We start from the raw sequence: 19,918 nt of genomic DNA on the forward strand, positions 1-19,918 counted from the left end.
CAATACCCTACATCCTAACAATACTTTACCAATATAAGGGAGGGTGGGCGGGAACTTTCTTCAGGAAAACTGTTACTCCCCCCAGGGCGGGATGAACTTATAAAGACCCTCCTAGTGCCTCCCCCTCGGTTAACTAATATACACTCCCCCTCTGTGTTAACTCCACTGCTGCCACAGTCATGTACTCCCTCCACCTATGCATTACATGCTGTGTTCCGGTCCTTTCTTGACTGTAGGATAACAGATGTAATTAACATGCCCTTCTGCCACCACTAAAAACCCTTACCCCAATAATTCAGACCACACCGATATTGGAGTATAAAAGGCCGTAGCAGCCTATTTTATTTAAACAAATATACCTTAGAATATCAACACTATGGATATAAAACATATCCAACATAAAACAGCAAAACAACAACATCTGTTAAACAACCTGTCTAATTTCTCAAGCGTTGGTCTGAGCAATATCTTCATAATCATCAGTGTCCAATAACAAAAACTTACCCTGCGGTCCCATCAAATTTGTCACATAGGCCTCAAGCCGACAAGCTGGCTCAGAGACTACCAATGACCGCAGAGCCCCTTTATCACTTCCCGGTTAACCTCCATTAACCGGGAACCACCATCATGAGCCATATCAACGCTGGCTCCCAAAAAAACTCTTACTTTTTGCCATCTTTTTTCTCTTGCCCAGACCAACGCCCGCCACAGCACACGAGAATAAAACCTTATTCTTGTGTGCCCCTCCACACCCGAAGTGCTCGCTGTATGCCATCTTGTAAACCTAAGGCCCACAAGTCTATACCCACTTCGTTCAAGTGAACCCCATCAGACCTTAAATACCTCCAGGTTTCAAACTCAAGTTCAAGGTGTCTCACCGTTAAACCACCATTATTAATCACAAACTTGCTCACTTCTCTGTTTATTTTTCTCCGTGCCCTGTTCACACCTTCTACCGACCTAGCCATCCTCCATGATGTCTGCGCCACCATGTCGGACCAGACAATCACCATCTGAGGAAAAGCTTCCTTCAACTGCCAAACGTCCTACTTTATGTCCCGTTTAATGTCTACCATGGCCCTAACGCACAAGTCATTGCCGCCTAAATGAATAACTAATACGTCCGGCGGCCTATCTCGTTGTGCATACCGATGAACCTCAGCAACCAACCTTCCCCACAACATGCCGGGGAACCCCAACCACTTGATACATGCCTCCCGTTTGCTGAAACCCAATTGCCTACCCTCAAAAACGTGCATCACCTCTCCGTGCCCCCCAGGACACGTAAGAATGGCCCATGATCCAGACCATCCTCAGCAACGAATCTGAAACAGAAGAAAAGAAAAACAACCGAACAATAAAAAACTCCTATATTCCACCTTCTTTACCACATCCCCATAACAGTGATCCCATAACCGAGATCCCATAACCGAGATCCCATAACCGAGATCCCATAACAGAGATCCCATAACAGAGATCCCATAACAGAGATCCCATAACAGAGATCCCATAACAGAGATCCCATAACCGAGATCCCATAACAGAGATCCCATAACAGAGATCCCATAACAGAGATCCCATAACAGAGATCCCATAACAGAGATCCCATAACAGAGATCCCAGAACAGAGATCCCATAACAGAGATCCCATAACAGAGATCCCATAACAGTGATCCCATAACAGAGATCCCAAAACAGTGATCCCATAACAGAGATCCCAAAACAGTGATCCCATAACAGAGATCCCAGAACAGTGATCCCATAACAGAGATACCATAACAGAGATACCATAACAGTGATCCCATAACAGAGATCCCATAACGGTGCATGCATACCGTTTCTGACTGCTTCCGTAGCTGCTCCTATCCTAAACGAATAGGACGAGAAATCATTCTCATCCAGGCCCAAACCCCGTATGCATTTTGTAAAGACTGCCGCAAATTGAAATCTAGATAAAAATTCACCACTTAAATGTACCAAAAAAGGGGGCCCGGTCGTTCTGAACGAACTTTTAAAAAATTCCCGAACTGCTTCTACCGGGCATAATTGTGATCCCTTCACTGGGTAAACTTGCACCAGTCTTTAGAGTACGCTGCCCATGTAGACCCACTCACCGACTTCCTTATCCATCCCGCGATGAGGCCAATGTTATCCCCCACAGCCATTCGGAACAAGGTACTCCTTGCTGCTCCGCCTCCGGCGCCAACTCCCGAAACCTGTCCCACTGAAAGTGATACAACGCATCAGCTATCACATTTTCCACCCCTGGTAAGTGTACCGCATGAATGAAAACATTCAACTGCAGACAGCGCAATACTAAGTGTTGCAATAACCTGATCACTGGCATGGATGATGCCGTAATCCCATTGATAACTTGCACCACCCCCAAATTGTCCCCATGGAAACGCACCTTCAGATCCCTGAATGATGTTCCCCACAGCTCCACTGCCAGCACTACCGGAAACAACTCCAGCAGCACTAGATTCTTCGTGAATCCTGCCTCCACCCATGCTTGGAGCCATGGTCCTGCACTCCATTGTCCCTGAAAAAAATGCCCCAAAACCTGTGGAACCTGCGGCATCCGTGAATAGTTCCAGGTCAAAGTTGCTGACTGGACCAGATATCCACAGTGCCCTACCGTTAAAAGCTTCCAAAACATATACCACACTCTCAAATCTGCCCTGTGCGTTTCTCTTAATCGCACGAAATGTCACGGTGATTCTATTCCACTCGTGCTAGACGCAAGCCTGCGACTAAACACCCTCCCCATCGGTAATATGCGGCGTGCAAACTTCAGCTTGCCCAATACTGACTGTAGTGTCCTTAACTGCACTTTCTTTAAACCCAAAAGCCCTGCAATTTCTCTCTTCAGATCTTCCCGCTTATCGTCCGACAGCCTCCATTCCATTGCCTCCGAATCTATGACAATGCCCAAAAAACTGGATGACCGTTCACGGTCCCTCCGTCTTATCAGCAGCCAATGGAATGCCAAATCTATCTGCGATGTGCTCCAGCGTGGCTAACAGCACCACACAAATCCTGGAGGCCGCCGGACCTATACAAAGAAAAATCTTCTGGGTGTTGAATAACAGAATTCACCCCCGACACATCCCGCACAACCCATTCCACGAAGAAGCTAAAGTGTTCAAATATTGCGCACGATATTGAGCAGCCCATGGGTAAGCAATTGTCCACGTAGAATTCATTGTTCCAATGACAACCTAGTAGCCTAAAACTATCCTGGTGCACCGGCAGTAGTCTGAAAGCAGATTCCACATCCGCTTTCGCCATCAGGGCCCCCTAACCGTAACGACGGCCCCATCCCACTGCCGCGTCGAATGAAGTATAGGTCACGGAGCACGCCCCCTGATCTATAGCATCGTTCACTGACCCCCCTTTTTGGGAAAGATAGGTGATGAATTAGCCTAAATTTACCTGGTTCCTTTTTTTTTTTTTTTTTTTTTTTTTTTTTTTTTTTTTGGTACCACTCCCAGCGGCGAGACCACCAGATCGTCAAACGGCGCCGCTGGAAATGGGCCATCCATCCGCCCCAATGCAACTTCCTTCCTTAGCTTCTCCAAAACACATCCGGATGTTGCATTGCTGACCGCAAATTGCGTGGAACCGGTGGAATTACCGTCAACTCGCATGGGATCTTAAAGCCAACCGAAAAAACCTACCTCCAACAATTGAGCTGCTGCCCTGTCCGGATACCTACCTAGAAACGGTCGCATCCTTTCCACCTTCACTGGGGTCCTCCCTTTTGTTTGCAATCTCTCCTGTACGTGCATTTTCCCTGCTTGGAACCTCTGGACCCGGGGTGAGATCCCCCCGCCCTGAACACTCGTGTTTATCCTTACATGCGACTCCAACCTGCATGTCCCGGTGTTGTATAGCCAACAAACCCCTTTTCTATTTCCGACCGAATGTCCCTGGGACGAAGGTCCACCGCCCCCCCCCCTGAAAAAACTGATTGGGGGCCCTCACCGTCGTCATCAATTTCATCCAGAGGCTGATGTCCTTGTGATCCCAACGCAGAGCCGGCCTGACCACCCTCCGTTGTCAGAATTGTTCGTCATACCTCAACCATGCTGTTCCCCCATAAACTCTGTACGCCTCACCAAATAGCATCTTGATAACAAAACAGTGCCGAACAATGCTCGGGTTGTTTTTCCCCTATCACACTTGCCATAATCGCAAACGCTTGCAACCAGTTAGCAAACGTTCTAGGGATCAAACGATATCTCCTCTTCTCCTCATCCTCCTTCTTAGAGCCATGTGGCTTAACTCTATCAAGATTAAATTTTTTCAATGGTAGCAGTGAAAAAATTTCCACATACTCACCTTTCCACAGTTTTTCACGCACTACTTGTTTTAAGTGCGACCCTAACGGTCCCTCATAGCAAACATAGACCTTGCCTTTTGCCGCGTCAGCCAACCTTGTTATGTCCTGCCTGCCAGCTGCCTCCGCTGATTTTTCCGTCCCTTCCGCGGCCCCCACTCCCTGTCACCGCTGGGCTGGGCAATGCGACTGCGGCCTGCACCACCGGCCCTCCACTTTTTTCTGCTCCACCTGCAACCCCCGTCGGAACCCATGCCGCCGCCGGGCCCGTGCGACCCTTTTCTGCCGCTTCAAAACGCTGTAAGAGCTCATTTATGCCTGCCAAGAAAACCCCCTAAGCCAGAGGCCCCCCGTTTGTGTCATTCACTCTGCCAGCTTCACTCACACCTGCAACCCCCAGCCCCCCACTACTCGGCAGACCTGCAACAGAAATCATGACATTAGACTCACCAGGCTGCACAGGCGTAGCCTCATCAGCCGGACTTCTGTTCTCCACCGCTGTTGTCCTCCTGGAGGGGGGGGGGGGGCCGCCTCTTCCTCTGACCCGGACCGCTCATCCTCCCCAATGCACTCTCCTTCTTCCTCCTCAGCCGATGAATGCCCACCCGGCCTGGACACCAAGGTTGCCGTGGAAACCGCGGCCGTACACCCCCGCCTCCCCGTATCCCATCTGCTTGTCGTTTTTTGCTGTACCTTGCCCGGACCGGTGTTGGGAACCACAGTCCTGCCGTCAGGTACTATCGCTGCTCTACCCGGCCGTCCTCTCTCGCTTCTACTGCGACCCCCTGCCGTGGAACCAGAAGGCCCAGGGATCTCTCCTCGTGCACCGCTGCGCACATCCGACTCCCTGACTCTGGGGGCGGGGCTAACGCTTCTCTCCACTCTGGCTGTGCTAGGCCGCTGCGCCGCTCCCGCTACATCCCGCTGACCGCCATTCGGTCCACCTTCGGTTCTCCCCCGTCCCTACCGTTCGCTTGCCACTCTATTTGGCGGCGGGCCCGCTGAGGGACCGGAGTGAGTCCCAGGCTGCCGCTGTTCATGGGAAAAAAAACTCCTCTGGGGGCCGCGACCGCCGAGTCCTAGTGTCGCTCGTTACCCCCCTGCTAGATGCAGGCTCTGTTCCCCTCACTGCTTCCTCTAAGGTGTCCTGGAGCCAGGCTGCCCCTCTCACCATTGCTTCTACTCTCATCTGCTCCATCAGGCGCTCCAGGTCAGCCATGCTGCTCTTCAGGGAACTTTCTTCAGGAAAACTGTTACTCCCCCCAGGGCGGGATGAACTTATAAAGACCCTCCTAGTGCCTCCCCCTCGGTTAACTAATATACACTCCCCCTCTGTGTTAACTCCACTGCTGCCACAGTCATGTACTCCCTCCACCTATGCATTACATGCTGTGTTCCGGTCCTTTCTTTTCATGCTTTCAGGGTCCTTTCCTGCTTCTCGGCCCCAGTGGGTCCTCTGGCTTCCCCTCCTCCGGGTTGGTGTTGTGTGGGCGTGGGGGAGCTGGACCAGCACATATGGGCCAGGCATTTTCCTGCTCTTGAGGTATGCCTGCATATTGAACTCTGTGGCTCAAGCAATTTGGAAACAACTCCTCTTGGCACCTCTATGTTTTTAAACAATTGTGACTTCCAGTCTATGTAAGTGCTCTCCCCTTTATTATCCCTCCATGAATCCTGCCTGACACTTTATATTTGGATGTACAATATGTTATATATTTGTATATTTATGCTACCATTTTCTCTATTTTAATGTAGAATACTGAGTTTCTTGTTTAAACTATACCCCTGAAGAAGGAGGATTACATTTATACTCCGAAACGCGTTGGGTACAGAAAACACTAGTCCGTTATATGTATTCTGATTTGTATGACAACACTGGAATGTTTATTCTTTTTTATTATATGTTGTGTATTTTTCATATTTCAATAAATACTTTTCATATTAGAATATACCTTTTTACCATTTTGTGCCTTAAAAGTCCGCCACCTGGGGATCTTGTTTCATTTCTTGTAAACATTGGATGTGGCACAACTATTTGCCCAATTGTAAACTGACTCACCCTCTTTATTTTATTGGGGTACGCACCTTCTAAATCTACTTGTAGCCCTATCTACATACTAAACTTCCGTTTCCTTCTCACCTGATTTTTAGTTTTTTTTATTAGTGTGTAAAGTGAGGCGCCTGGTCTCTTCAACAAACAGATGACCGTCTGTTGGCCTTATGCCGCACACACACGGTCAGAATTTCGGCCCGCAGAAGACCGATGAGATTTTCTCGTCAGAAAATGCAACCGTGTGTATGCTCCATCGGTTTTTTGCTGGCGGAATTCCTGCCAGCAAAAGATTGAGAGCATGCTCTCAATTTTTCGGTCGGGAAAAGTTCCTATCCGAAAATGCAATCGTCTGTGGTAATTCTGACGCGCAATATCCCTACGCATGCTCGGAAACAATTCGACGCATGCTCGGAAGCATTGAACGTCATTTTCTCGGCTCGTCGTAGTGTTGTACGTCAGCGCGTTCTTGACAGTCGTAATTTTAGCGAACTTTTGCGTGACCGTGTATAAATAACGAAATAGGGAATGGCGCTGTACTGTGGGAGAACATTTTTTTTTCGTGTATATACCATGAGGTGTATATATATATATATATATATATATATATATATATATATATATATATATATATATATATTTTTTTTTTTATATATATATAGATATCTAGATATATCTAGATATCTAGATATATCTAGATATCTATATAGATATATATATATATATATATCTATATATATCTATCTATATATATAGTGAAACAAAAACTATGTACGTCCAGCAAGGACAAAGCCTTCCTATCATATAATGATATAAAGTATCATGTGCTAGAAAATGATATGTGCATAAAAAGTAAATAAAAAATACAAAATATATAAATACTCGAGTAGAAATGCAATCCAATAAATAAAATTATCAACTGGTGTTACTAGTACCCATCAATCAGAGCTAGCAAGCTGTGTAATACATATAAAAACATAAACATATATAATTGATGTAAAAGTGACTAGTAAAACTGCTGTTGGTGATATCTTATAATAAACAAAGAAATCAAAAATAATTGTCCATAAAAAGTGACTTAGTGCTTCATCCACTTAGTGAAAGTTTTCTTTAAAAAATAGATATGAGCAAAAAAACGTGCGGGCAATGGTGACTGTGCTGCCCTTTTGTGTTTTCACTCACCAGAGCGCTTCACCCCTGCAGGGGTACAAGCATGAAGTATGTGATCCCGGTCACGGAGTTACGATATCCCCCTAGTTCGCAACTCCAGGGCAAAGGATCATCCACGGGCGAAAAGAAAGGAGACTCCACTGTCTCCCCTCTGCAGGGTATTCCCGGCCAGATATCCACACATATATGTCATAGGAAATTAAAAACGATCAGCATAGCGTGACTCCATATTGCTTCTTTTATTAAAGGTTAAATGCAAACAAATCTAAGGATATTAAAAAAGGAGATTAAAAAAGGAGGAGAGGGAGCTTACATGCTCACACACTCTCCAAACATCGCGGGGAAGCAACGCTCTCCTGATTCGAGAGCTTGCGTTCCACCGATCGCGTACCAGAAACCAGAACTCCCGGCTATGACGTAATGTGTACCAAGTTAGTCCCGCCTTACGCGTTTTGTCACACGGACGTCATCTGGGGCGCTGCCATCTTGATACACCACACGTCTTATATCCCGGGTGTAGCTGTCACTGCGGCCAATCATCTGGTGTGTGCCGCTGACAAGCAGTAATCAGACCGAATCAAAATTTCACATATTCACCACCAGAAAAATCCAATCCATTATAGCAAATACTCATCTGGCGCCGCCTGTTGGTGTGAAGAAAAACTACCCACATATTACAGGTCTATTAAAACCTCCCTTAGGCGCCTCCTGGTGGCAAGGAAAAAAAGGAATGTACACACACAGAGCAGCAATGACAGAAACAACCCGGTACAATGCAGATATTACATGGTAAAACTAAATTCACAAAAACAAATTTAATTATTAAAACACCTAATAACCATAAGTTTATAATATGCATAAAAACAGAACGGGCATGGCATGAGGAAATCTATGTTAAAATGAAGTTAAAAAACATACAAAAATGAAAAATAATATTAGTAAAATTAAAAACAAAAATAAAATTAATTTTTGCGTGTCCGTGTGTATGCAAGGCAAACTTGAGTGGAATTCTGTCGGAAAAAGCGTGAAATATTTTTTCCGACGAGAAAAGCGATCGTGTGTAAGCGGCATTAGTGAGTTCTAGCCTCACTTGTAGAGGAGCTGTAACATAAACGTGGATGCTCATCTTAGCTGGGTGTACATGTTTATACCATGAGCCGACTCCACTTTACAATGGTCTTATCTTGGAATAAGATAAATGGTGGGCTGGCAAAATCCATATTGGATTATTGATCCCTCAACAGAGATGAATCAGGCAGGGGTGCTGCAGGGGTCACATAGCCTAATCATTTCCGGATCTGATCATCAATAAGTGATATTTGTCTCCTGTCTATTGGGCTGTGTCATGTGCCCTGATCTGCACACGGTGTACCCATTGCATACAGAGGAGTGTTTTCTAAGTGCTGTGGCCGGACATGTGACAATTACTCAAGTGTTTTTCCTTCTGGTAAATATACAGACGTGCCAGAATTGTGTCTGCCAGGTCCAATCACATGAGCAGCGATGATGATGGATGAAGAATTGTAAGGAGGGGGGGTTTATAAGAATTCTTGTTCTGGCATAAAATCAACATATTGCTTTGAGGGCTCATTCACATGGGGACAGGGAGCGGTAAAAGCGGGCTGTTAAGTACCGATTTTACTGCTGTTCCCAGAACCATCCACCTGAACATAGATATGCAGCTGCTCAGGGCTGTGCACATGCTGCAGTCCTGATGCTTTGCGGCCATGGCAATGGAGCCATGCAGCAACCACCCTGCAGCCGCGTGCAATGCATGTGGTTGCGGCACAGTGGGTTGACATTTTGAGGGTTACAACAGATGGTGAGGATATGACATTTCACCTCCTCACCGACTGTCAAAATTGGCAGTAAAAAAACTGCGTGTGTGAACTAGCCTTTAACGCAGAGGTCCCCAACCCCCCGAGCCACAGGCCGGTACTGGTCCATGGCCTGTTAGGAATCGGGCCGCACAGCAGGAATTCACATGGGAATGGAGAGCTGCCAGAGTGCTTTACCTCCCCGGCAGCTGTCCGTTCCTGGCTGCGGTAGAGGACAGCGCATCACACGGCTTCCTTTTTTTGTACAAACTTTATTTGAAGTGTACAAAACTTCATTCATTACTTTGCCCTGCGATTCGGCACAGTGCGCAGTGATAGAATGCAGCATGTCTGCAGTGAAAATGGGACACATAGGAAACAATTGTTTTCTGTGTGTCCTTGTGGTGACAGATGTGGTAGCATGCTCTTGAGGCAGGCTGTGTGTGTCCATAGACACACATAGCGCCAGTAAGCCACACCCTTGTAAGTCACAGGAGCCTATGGCTCCCCCAGTCACCTGTGTCCCCTGTGAGACAAGCAAGTGGAGGAGGGGGAGTGCACCTACTCACCGCACTGGATCGGTGAGAGCAGCCAGGTAAGTGGGTAGGGGGAGCTAGGACAGGTAGTGGAGCATTTGTTTTACCTTAAGGTGGTTGTAAACCCTCACTGGCCAAAGTAAAGAATTTATAAAGCTTGTCTGAGATGTCAGAAAACAGGGTCTGGACAGCTGAAGTTACACTCTGAAGAGATCAGTGAGGAGAGCTCTGAGAGCTGATTGGAGGGAAGGGACACACCCCTCTACACACAACACACAGGAACAGAGCTGAGGCTGTCAATAAACTGGAGATCCCTCCTCTGTCATTACTTGAGACAAGTACACACTATAGAGCGGGGATATGCTTTGTTCATACAGTATTTCATGACTGAGGTTAACAACAACGTTAAAGTGGAGTTCCACTCCCCCAAAAAAAAAAAATCATTAATGTGCATGAAAAAAAATAAAAAAACATTTGGAGAAATTTTTTTTTTACTCACCTCTTTAATGCCTGTTGCTAGGGGGTCCCTCGTAATCTTCCTCCTTCGGTGCCTCGGCTCATGACATCACTTCCCTCGGCACGGGATGGGAGATCAGCTCTCCCCCCTCCGTCTAGGCAATCATCTGGGACACGTGACTGGTCCCAGATGATTGCGTGGCTAGACATGGCGCGCGGAGCGGCTCGTGCATGCGCAGTGGGTGCCTGGCTGTGAAGCCACAGCAGAGCGCCCACAGTTAAAATGGCGGCGCCGCGGAGGGGCGTAGTGGAGCGGAGGGGGAGACGAGCGGGGCTTCGATCCCCCGCATCGCTGGACCCTGGGACAGGTAAGTGTCTGATTATTAAAAGTCAGCATCTGCAGTATTTGTAGGAAGAAAAACCTATTGACTTTAACACCATTTTAAAGAGATTTTTGGCCCTACCCTCTCTCCAGTGCCACCATGTTCACTATTCACTACATTTTTCATTATGTTCACTATTCTGATGCTTGTGCAGATGTGCCAAGGGGCTCTGCCCAGTCATCGATTCCCGGCATTCCATACCCGATCTGTCTTCATACATGTGTAAGACTCTCTGCACACTCACAGATGTGTACACTCACTACTTTACATTGTAGCAAAGTGTCATTTGTTCAGTGTTGTCACATGAAATGATAGAATAAAATATTTACAAAAATGTGAGGGGTGTACTTACTTTTGTGAGATACTGTATATCTAAATATGAAAGAGGAAGGGGGGAGAAGGCAGGGGAAAATATGTTTTATTGTAGCCCCCGTTCACACCGGTGTGTCAGAAGAGGCACAGATATCAGCCAAGTCGCACCTGAAGTCGCACTAACGTGTGGTTTTGAAATAGTGCGACTTCACACGATTTCAAAGCCACATGTCAGTGCGACTTGGTGTGAACAGGGGCTTAGAGTGAAGGTCCACTTTAAAAACAAGAATCTTGTGAATTTCCCAGATACAGCTATTTACCAATTTCCTGTGCTTTCCTTGCATTGTTATGAACAGATAATGTGAAAATTCATACCCGACACCCTTGCAAACTATTTGCCTGTATTTACTACCTTCTTTCCGCTTTGAGGATTCTGGAGACCTCACTTACAAAAAATATATTGATAGATACTGTAGAAGGAGTCCAGAGGCAGATAACAAAATGGTGAAAGGTCTGAGGGATAAAACATATCAAGAAAGACTGTAGGAACTTAAAGCTGAACCCCGGGTGCAAAAACTTTTATTTAAATATATTCCTTCGTAGCCACAAAGGTTATAAATCCTTTTGCTTTCACCAAATGTCTTTGCAAACCCAGAAATTATCTTGTAAAAGTAGCAGTGATGTCATCACTGTGCTGTACACAGCCTGTGCAGAGAGCAGAGCTGTGGGAGGGACCCAGCAGGCTCCACCCACTACAGGCTGCCCGTAGAAAACTACAGCAGGGGGCGGAGACAAGACTAGTCTCCCTGCGCAAGAAGAGAGAGCAGCAGTGACTGGTCTTTATTATAGGAAGCTCCTGCATAGAGGGAAAGTGTCACACTGGATTATTGCACAGATCTGGAAGAAATACACAAAGCACACCAAGATTCAAGGAAAAATACACACTCTTGTATTTAGATGATTATCCTGGAATTCAGCTTTAAAGAGGAACTTCAACCACACATCTGCCCCACCCCGCCCTGAGTTAAATATTGTTTTTGACCACTTTCTACTTTGTGGGTTGGGTTGAGATAAAATAGCATTCTCACCCGCCTAGTGAATCCAGTGCTGTCCAGCTGTAACGTGCCAAAATCCACTGCTTGCCAGGTCTTGGGCAATCATCTTCATTGTGATGTCATCAGGAGGCTGACTGTCCCTTCCAGGTCTTAGCAGTCAGCCTCTTGATAATGCTGCACTACACATGAACAGTGTAACTGTATTCTATAAAGCCCCAAAGTCTCCTGGGATGTGTGATGTGGCTATCCCAGATGACTTTGGGCAGGAAGGGGGCATCATTCTTGGATAGGCAAGAAAGATAGAAGTGCTAGGTGTGTTCTGAAGAAAATAGACCCCCCCCCCCCATTTTTTGTTTTTGTTTTCTAGTGGGGGGGGGATAACTTTGTGAAATGAACCTAAAATGTATAGACACCTGGTGCCCAACCTGTGCAATGGGGCTGCATGTGGCTCTTTGGCACATATCGTGCAGCCCCTGAAGATGTTATTTTGTTTTTGTGCTTTTCTATGAATGTCTCCTGAAGCATGTCTAAAGCCTCCAACAATTTCTTTAGCATATTTCCAGTCTTTGACCATCTCCCACAGTATATTCCCAGTCTTTGACCATCTCTTGTAGCATGACTGTACCCTCTGACCATTTCTACTTGCATGTCTGAGGTAGCTGGTCATCTCTTGCTGCATGTTCCCAGTCTCTAACCATCTCTTGCAGCATGCCCATAGTCTCTGACTGTCTCTTGCAGCATGCCCATAGTCTCTGACCATCTCCTGCAGCATGTTCCCAGTCTTTAACCATCTCCTGCTATATATTCCCAGTCTCTAACCATCTTCCACAGCATATCCATAGTCTCTGACCGTCTCCTGCAGCATGTTCCCAGTCTCTGACCATCTCCGTGAGCAAGCCCGTAGTCTCTAGTCATCTCCTGCAACATGTTCCCAGTCTCTAACCATCTCCTGCAACATATTACCAGTCTCTAACCATCTTCCACAGCATATCCATAGTTCCTGGCTGTCTCTTACAGCATGCATAGTCTCTAACCATTTCCTGTTGTATGTCTGCAGTCTCTGGCCATCTCCTGCAGCATGTTTCCAGTCTCTAACCATCTCCTTGAGCATGCCCGTAGTCTCTACCCATGTCCTGCAACATGTTCCCAATCTCTAACCATCTCCTGCAACATATTCCCAGTCTCTAATGATCGCCTGCAAGATATTCCCAGTCTCTAATCATCGCCTGCAACATGTTCCCAGCCTCTAAACATCTCCTGCAACATGTTCCCAGTCTCTAACCATCTCCTGCAACATGTTCTCAGTCTCTAATCATCTCCTGCAACATGTTCCAAGTCTCTAACCATCTCCTGCAACATGTTCTCAGTCTCTAACCATCTCCTGCAACATGTTCTCAGTCTCTAATCATCTCCTGCAACATGTTCCAAGTCTCTAACCATCTCCTGCAACATGTTCTCAGTCTCTAACCATCTCCTGCAACATGTTCTCAGTCTCTAATCATCTCCTGCAACATGCCCATAGTTTTAGACCATCTCCTGTTGCATGCCTGTAGTCTCTTACCATATACTGTAGCATGTACCCAGTTACTAACCATCTCTTGTAGCATGCCCATAGGCTCCGAACGTCTCCTTTTTCATGTCTGCAGTCTCTGACAGCTTCCATTAGATTCACTGAATATTATGTGTGGCCCTTTGGTGATGTCAGGGGGCACACTTGAGGCCCCCCATATCTAGTAAGTTGACCCCGCTGATATAGACAGTGAGAGGTTGTACATGATAGACATTTGTCTTTCCTCAGCCCAGTTAACAATACATTACATGTACATTTTGTTTAAATGTATTTCTCATGTACAGGTCTCCGGTGCTTCTCCAAGTTCCACCGCAATCAGAGAGTGACACGGAGGAAAGGGCGCTGCGTGGACCCAGAATCCATCAACAAAGACCAAGGATCGTTTATTTCTGTCTGACCGGACTGCAACGCTGCAATCTACCTACTGCCATGTAGCAGACGTCCTTCGCTGTCACTGTCCCCGACTGACAAGGACGTCTTTTTTTATTTACATGATAATTCTAGATATTAGACCTGGAGGAACAGCGGTTTGTTTGCCGCTAGCTCAGAAAATGTTTATTTATTGGATGGTTTATTTTAACGAAGGACTCCAGTCTAAAGAACGTTTTTCTATAGCCACTTGTGGCGAAACATTTTAGATCTTAAAATATCACCTATTAGCCAGTTTGTCTCTGAAAATAGTGTGGGGGGGAGATATTCAAGTGAGCTGATCTTTTATCGCAGGTACCGAGAATAGATAATTGTCTGTTCCCACTTCCTGCTTTAAAGTAAACTTTTCACAAATTCAGACATTGCAAATTTAACATATAGAAAATTTACATCAGCAGTGAATATGTTCAGTGAAAATGGCATGTTAATACAATTAAATCCAGATATATAGGGGTCTGTTTGCAAAAAACGTGTAATGCAATTGTCTCTGCATTTGCACAGCTGTTGCGAATATTCTTCTGTTGTGCCTAGCAGGCTTTTTCCTGTGATCATCAGCTCCATCTAGTGGCCATAATGCAGTATTTTCCTGAAATATCCCAACCAGCAAAATACCACCCTATGACCACTAGATGGAGCTGACGGTCATGAACAAATTAGACACATTACAAGGATTATTTGCGACAGCTGTGCAATGCTGAGACAGCCGCTTAAGGAGCCTTCGTATTGGTCAACGAGCTTGTTCGCTCAACTTTAGCTTGACTTTAAAACAAAAAGGGAAGATTCCTGTATTACTCTTGACTGCCTATAAGTCTGAATCTAAATCATTCTGTTTTTATGAAAGGTAACAGCTTATGTATTTATTTCATCAACTGCTCAGTTGGATTTGATGTGTGATAGGTTCACTTTAAGATTTTTGGGAACCCCTGAGGTACATTTACAGGGATTGCCATAAAGTGGCTTCTGTGTCTGTTTTTTTTTGGTAATCCCAAGGAGGGCTTTGTATAAAAAAAAATCCACTGCAAGCGTTTGTCTTGCAGTTGCAACGTGTTTCGATTGACCTCAATGGGTGCGTTTGACAGGCGGTGTGAAAGAGCCCTAACACACTAAAAATATTTTACTTATTTGATTGTCTTTCATCTCCACTGACTTTAAAAATAAATACAATAAGGTTACAAAATGTCATGACTTCTGTGCCCGCGGTGGGACGGGGACGGGGCTGTATTTTATATTTTGTGATTGGAAACATCCTAAGGACCAGCTTGTTCTGTCTCTCCTGTATTTTCTACTTGCGTATGAAGTGTAGAAATCGTATTGTTGTACAAATCCTCCTTTTGAACTGGTAGACTAGTTGGACAAAAAAAAAAAAAAAAACTCACCAACGAGGTTATCTGATGCTATTTGCTTTTATTATTCTGTAAATAAATAATGGATTGTTACTTTGTATTCTCTGGTTTGTAAGTCAATCAATAAAAAATACAAGTTTGAAAGTTGGTTGGAGAGATTTGAGTTCAGCGCTGTCTTTGCCCACCACATGTCCACATTAGAGTGACGGATGAATGAGCAAAGTGTCATGGGTGTATATAGCGCTCCTGAGATTTGGAAAACCTAAAATATATTTCTCAGTATATTTGGCCGCAAGGCATATAGAGGTGTAAGCAGTACCCCTGTAATGAGCTCAGTCCCCATTGGGTCAGCAGGGGCCCGGGTTCAATCCTGGTGCCTCATTTCCTTGGATCTTCTATTGGATGTCCTCTTGCTACATACATACCATCCTTGGTTCCCTCTTAATCTGAATGCAGGTTATTTATTCCCCTTCTTTGTATGTGGCCTTCCTGCTTGGCTCCAGCCAGACTGCCCCTCTTTTATCTTCAGCAGCTCTGCTCGTCCTGGTGCCTCCTGTCCTTGGATCTTCTATTAGATGTATTCTTGCTACATACCGTCATTGATGCCTTCTTAATCTGAGTGCATTCTCATTCTTTGTATGTGGCCCTCCTGTTTGGCTCCATCTAGGATGACCCTCTTCTATTTTCAGCAGCTGTGCTCATCCTGGTGCCACCTTTCCTTGAGCATTCTGTTAGATGTCTGCTTGCCAGATACTATCCTTGGTGCCTTCCTAATCTAAGTGCAGGTCGTTCTCCTTCTTTATATGTGGCCCTCCTGTTTGGCTTCATCCAGGGTGCCCATCTTTTTTGGCAGCTCCTCTTATCCTTGAGCCACTTTTCCTTGGATCTTTTGTTTGATGTCTTCTTGCTACATACCATTCTTGTTGCCTTCTTAATCTAAGTAAAGGTCATTGCCCTCTTTTGTATATGGCCCTCCTACTTCAATGGCCCTCTTTTATTTATGGCAGCTCTTCTCATCCTGGTGCCACCTTTCCTTGAGTCTTTTATTAAATGTCTCCTTGCTACATACCATTCTTGATGCAGGTCATTCTCCTTTATATGTGGCCCTCCTGTTTTGCTCCATCCAGGGTGCCCTTCTTTTTGGCAGCTCCTTTTATCTTGCTGCCATTTTTCCTTGCATCTTCTATTAGATGTCTTCTTGTTACATTCCATACTTGTTGCTCTCTTAATCTGAGTGCAGACCGTCTTTCTTTGTATGTGGTCCTCCTGCTTTTGGCAGTTCCTTTCATCTTTCCTGTGATCTTCTATTGGATGTCCTCTTGCTAAATACCATCCTTGATGTCCTCCAATCTAAATGCAAGTCCCCCCCCCCCCATTCGGCTCCATCCATGGTGCCCCTCTCATCTTACCATGGATTTTCTTTTGGATGTCTCCTTGCTACATACTGTCCTTGCTGCCTTCTTAATCTAAGTGCAGGTCACTGTCTTTTTTATATGTTGCCCTTCTGCTTGGCTCCAGCCAGTGTCCCTCTTTTTTCTCCCTCTTTTTTTTTGACAGCACCCCTCATCTATGTGCAACCTTCCCTATGATCTGGTCATTGCATCTCCTGCAGAAGTTGCCACCCCTGGTGGTGTAGATATGGGTGATCAGTTATATGGAGCCTGCAGTGTCGCCCTGGCTCTATGTGCTTGAAGTGCGCATCCTCCCTAAAGCTGGTGCAGGTTGGGCATTGGGACAGTGGACAGCAAGAATCCTGGCCTTGTTGGATTACAGAGATTCAGTGGATCTGTAAAGTGGTTGTTAGCAGCCAACCAAAAAAAAGGAGAGAAAGGGCGCACCAGCCATGTGCATTATCTTTTGGATAAAATCTATTAAAACTAATGATAAAAAGGAACTACTTACAAACCTCCGGTGGGCTCTGCTGTTCCCTGACTGTATGCTGTGATTGGAAGATTGTTTTTACATACTTGTGATCTTCTACTATTGTTTGTAAGCAGTTCCTTTTTATCATTAGTTTTAATAAATTTTATCCAAAAGATAATGCACATGGCTGGTGCGCCCTTTCTCTCCTTTTTTTTCGTTGTCTGCTAGGATCCCCCATCCTTGAGGGCAGCAGCCTCGGATTCATGCCTTGTGGATTGGTGTGACCTGGAAGACTGAAGGGGCACCCTTGGCACAGTTAATTTGCATCGCCATATGCTCTGCGAAAAAAAAAAGTAGTGTGTGCTGTACGTTTTTCCCAGTGCACAGCACCGCAATACAGTAGTGTGGTCTGACTCTATACAAAACAAGGCAAATTACTTTGTCTTTGCATTGGAACTGTGCTGAGCAATGCTGCTCAGCACGGACCAGTGAAAATAGCATGAACAGCCCTGAAGCTTTTCTGAGAGCACAGCTAAGCTATCCAGAACAGAGGCATCCACCAGAGCCTAGAATATAAAGTCATGTGTGCCCTTTTTACCTACAGGTAAACTTATAATAAAACTTACCTGTAGGTAAAATAAATATCTTCTAAACATGCAACGCTTAGCAGATATTGCACAGAACAGCACCGACACATGCGCTCTGAAGAAATGGCATACCTTGCTATTCCTTCAGAGGTCTGTGCCGTAAACGGTTACTCCCATGTGCATGCATGGGAGTGACATCACCGCGGCTCGGTCAATCAGATGGATGAAGCAGATGGCTGAACCCAGACGGAAGACCGGGTGAAGATGAAAGCCCTGTCAGTGTTGACAGTGCACCACTGAAAGGCTTTGTTCTAAGGTAAGTCTCTCATAATGTGCTACCGTGTTTCCACTAATATAAGACTGGGTCTTATATTAATATTGGCAACAAAAGACACAGTAGGGCTTTTTTTCGGGGTAGGTCTTACCATGTAATGTGCTGTCTTCTCTCCCCCTCTCCCTCCCTGCCTGTCAGGAATCCCCAGTGTGAACTGAGTTAAAATGCTTGTAAAATACTAGAATCCACTCTATTACAGTAGTATATAATGTACAATGTGTGTGTTTTTGTAATATAATTGTGCCAAATGCCTTTGTTACAGCGCCGCTCAGCACTTCCGTGACCCGCCCGAACTCTCTTCCCCGCTCCGAGCACTGCAGAGGGGGGCCAAGATCCCTGCTGACAGCTGGGAAAAGAGGAGGAGAGCAGCGGGAGGTCAGCTGAGCGCCCAGTGGCGCTGTAACGAAGGTATTTGGCACAATTATATTACAGAAACACACACATTGTACATTCTATACTACTGTAATAGAGTGGATTCTAGGATTTTACAAGCATTCTAAACTAGGACTTATTTTCAGGGTAGGGCTTATATTGCAGCCCTCCTGGAAAATAACATTAGGTCTTATTTTCAGGGTAGGTCTTATTTTTGGGGAAACACGGTAGTATGCGATGCATACTAGCACATTAAAACATTGCCTTGCAGGAGAAAAGGTTTTTTTTTTCTTTCCACCTCTTTAAGGTCACTTTCACATGGGTGTTCCATTTGTCCATTTTTCATGTGTCTATTTACCCCAGCAAAAAATTTAAAGTTAGCTGAGTTACACATACTGTAGCTACTGACTTTTAATATTAGGACACTTACAAGATTCCAAGTCAGGTAATCCAGTGTTGTCAGCATCCCAGCCAATGTTTCCAGCAGCTCTTCGGTGCTGCCACCGCCATCCGTGGTAGGGGAATCCCTACTGCGCATGCGTGCAGCGCGCTGCAGGGGAAGAAGGAGGGGGCCAAACTTCTGAGTGATCTCTGGAAAGTGGGGATAGGTACCTGTCAAAAACATGTACCCTCTCCTCCCTAAAAGGTACCAAATGTGGCACCAGAGGGGGGAGGAGGCAGATAAGCGGAGCCTCCACTTTTGGGTGGAACTCCGCTTTAAGCTCCATTTTTTTAAATGGAACAAGTCTGCATTTTTGTTCTGTTTAAAAACAGAAGTGGACAAAAACCGGATGTAAATGGATGAAAAAATGGATGTAAACAGTAAAGAACTAAATGGAAGATTAATGTTACTGATGTAAACTGAATCTGTTTTTTCTTAGCAAAAGCGTGACTGAACGGATGACACCCATGTGAAAGGGGCCGACAATGAATAACTAGAAATTCCCTGACACCTACTGTACAAGGCATTCTTTGATTGTTTAACCGCCATTCTCATTGACTTGCTCTATCAACGCTGCCAAAAAATGTTGATTGGACGAGATGAAAAAAAGTCTGTTATGTGAATTTGCTGTCGGTTTTACAATGGCTGGAGCTATTCTGAGCCGCAGGAGGTTTACAAATACCAAGGGCATATGGTGAAAAATGCTAACTCTGCAGAATTTGGTCACACTGGAGCGTGCAAATTGCCATGTTGGTGGAGAAATAAATGAGCTGACGGGGGAAAACTGCAATTTACATAGGAGCTGCTGCAAGCCTAGACTAGAGACAAGTCCTCTTTCTGCACAATCACACCTGACC

General features: G+C 45.4%; 1 protein-coding gene across 1 annotated transcript in view; it reads left to right on the forward strand.

Annotated features, from left to right (window-relative positions):
- Nucleotides 1-15,617, forward strand: part of DRAXIN (dorsal inhibitory axon guidance protein) — a 114,947-nt gene extending 99,330 nt beyond the window's left edge. The window contains exon 7 of the mRNA XM_073603168.1: nt 13,976-15,617. Coding sequence (XP_073459269.1) covers nt 13,976-14,088 — 113 coding nt within the window. The 3' untranslated portion in view covers nt 14,089-15,617. The remainder of the gene's footprint in view (nt 1-13,975) is intronic.
- Nucleotides 15,618-19,918: the final 4,301 nt, after the last annotated feature.

The sequence above is a fragment of the Aquarana catesbeiana genome, linkage group LG10, assembly GCF_042186555.1.
Source record: "Aquarana catesbeiana isolate 2022-GZ linkage group LG10, ASM4218655v1, whole genome shotgun sequence".
NCBI classification, from domain to species: Eukaryota; Metazoa; Chordata; class Amphibia; order Anura; family Ranidae; genus Aquarana; species Aquarana catesbeiana.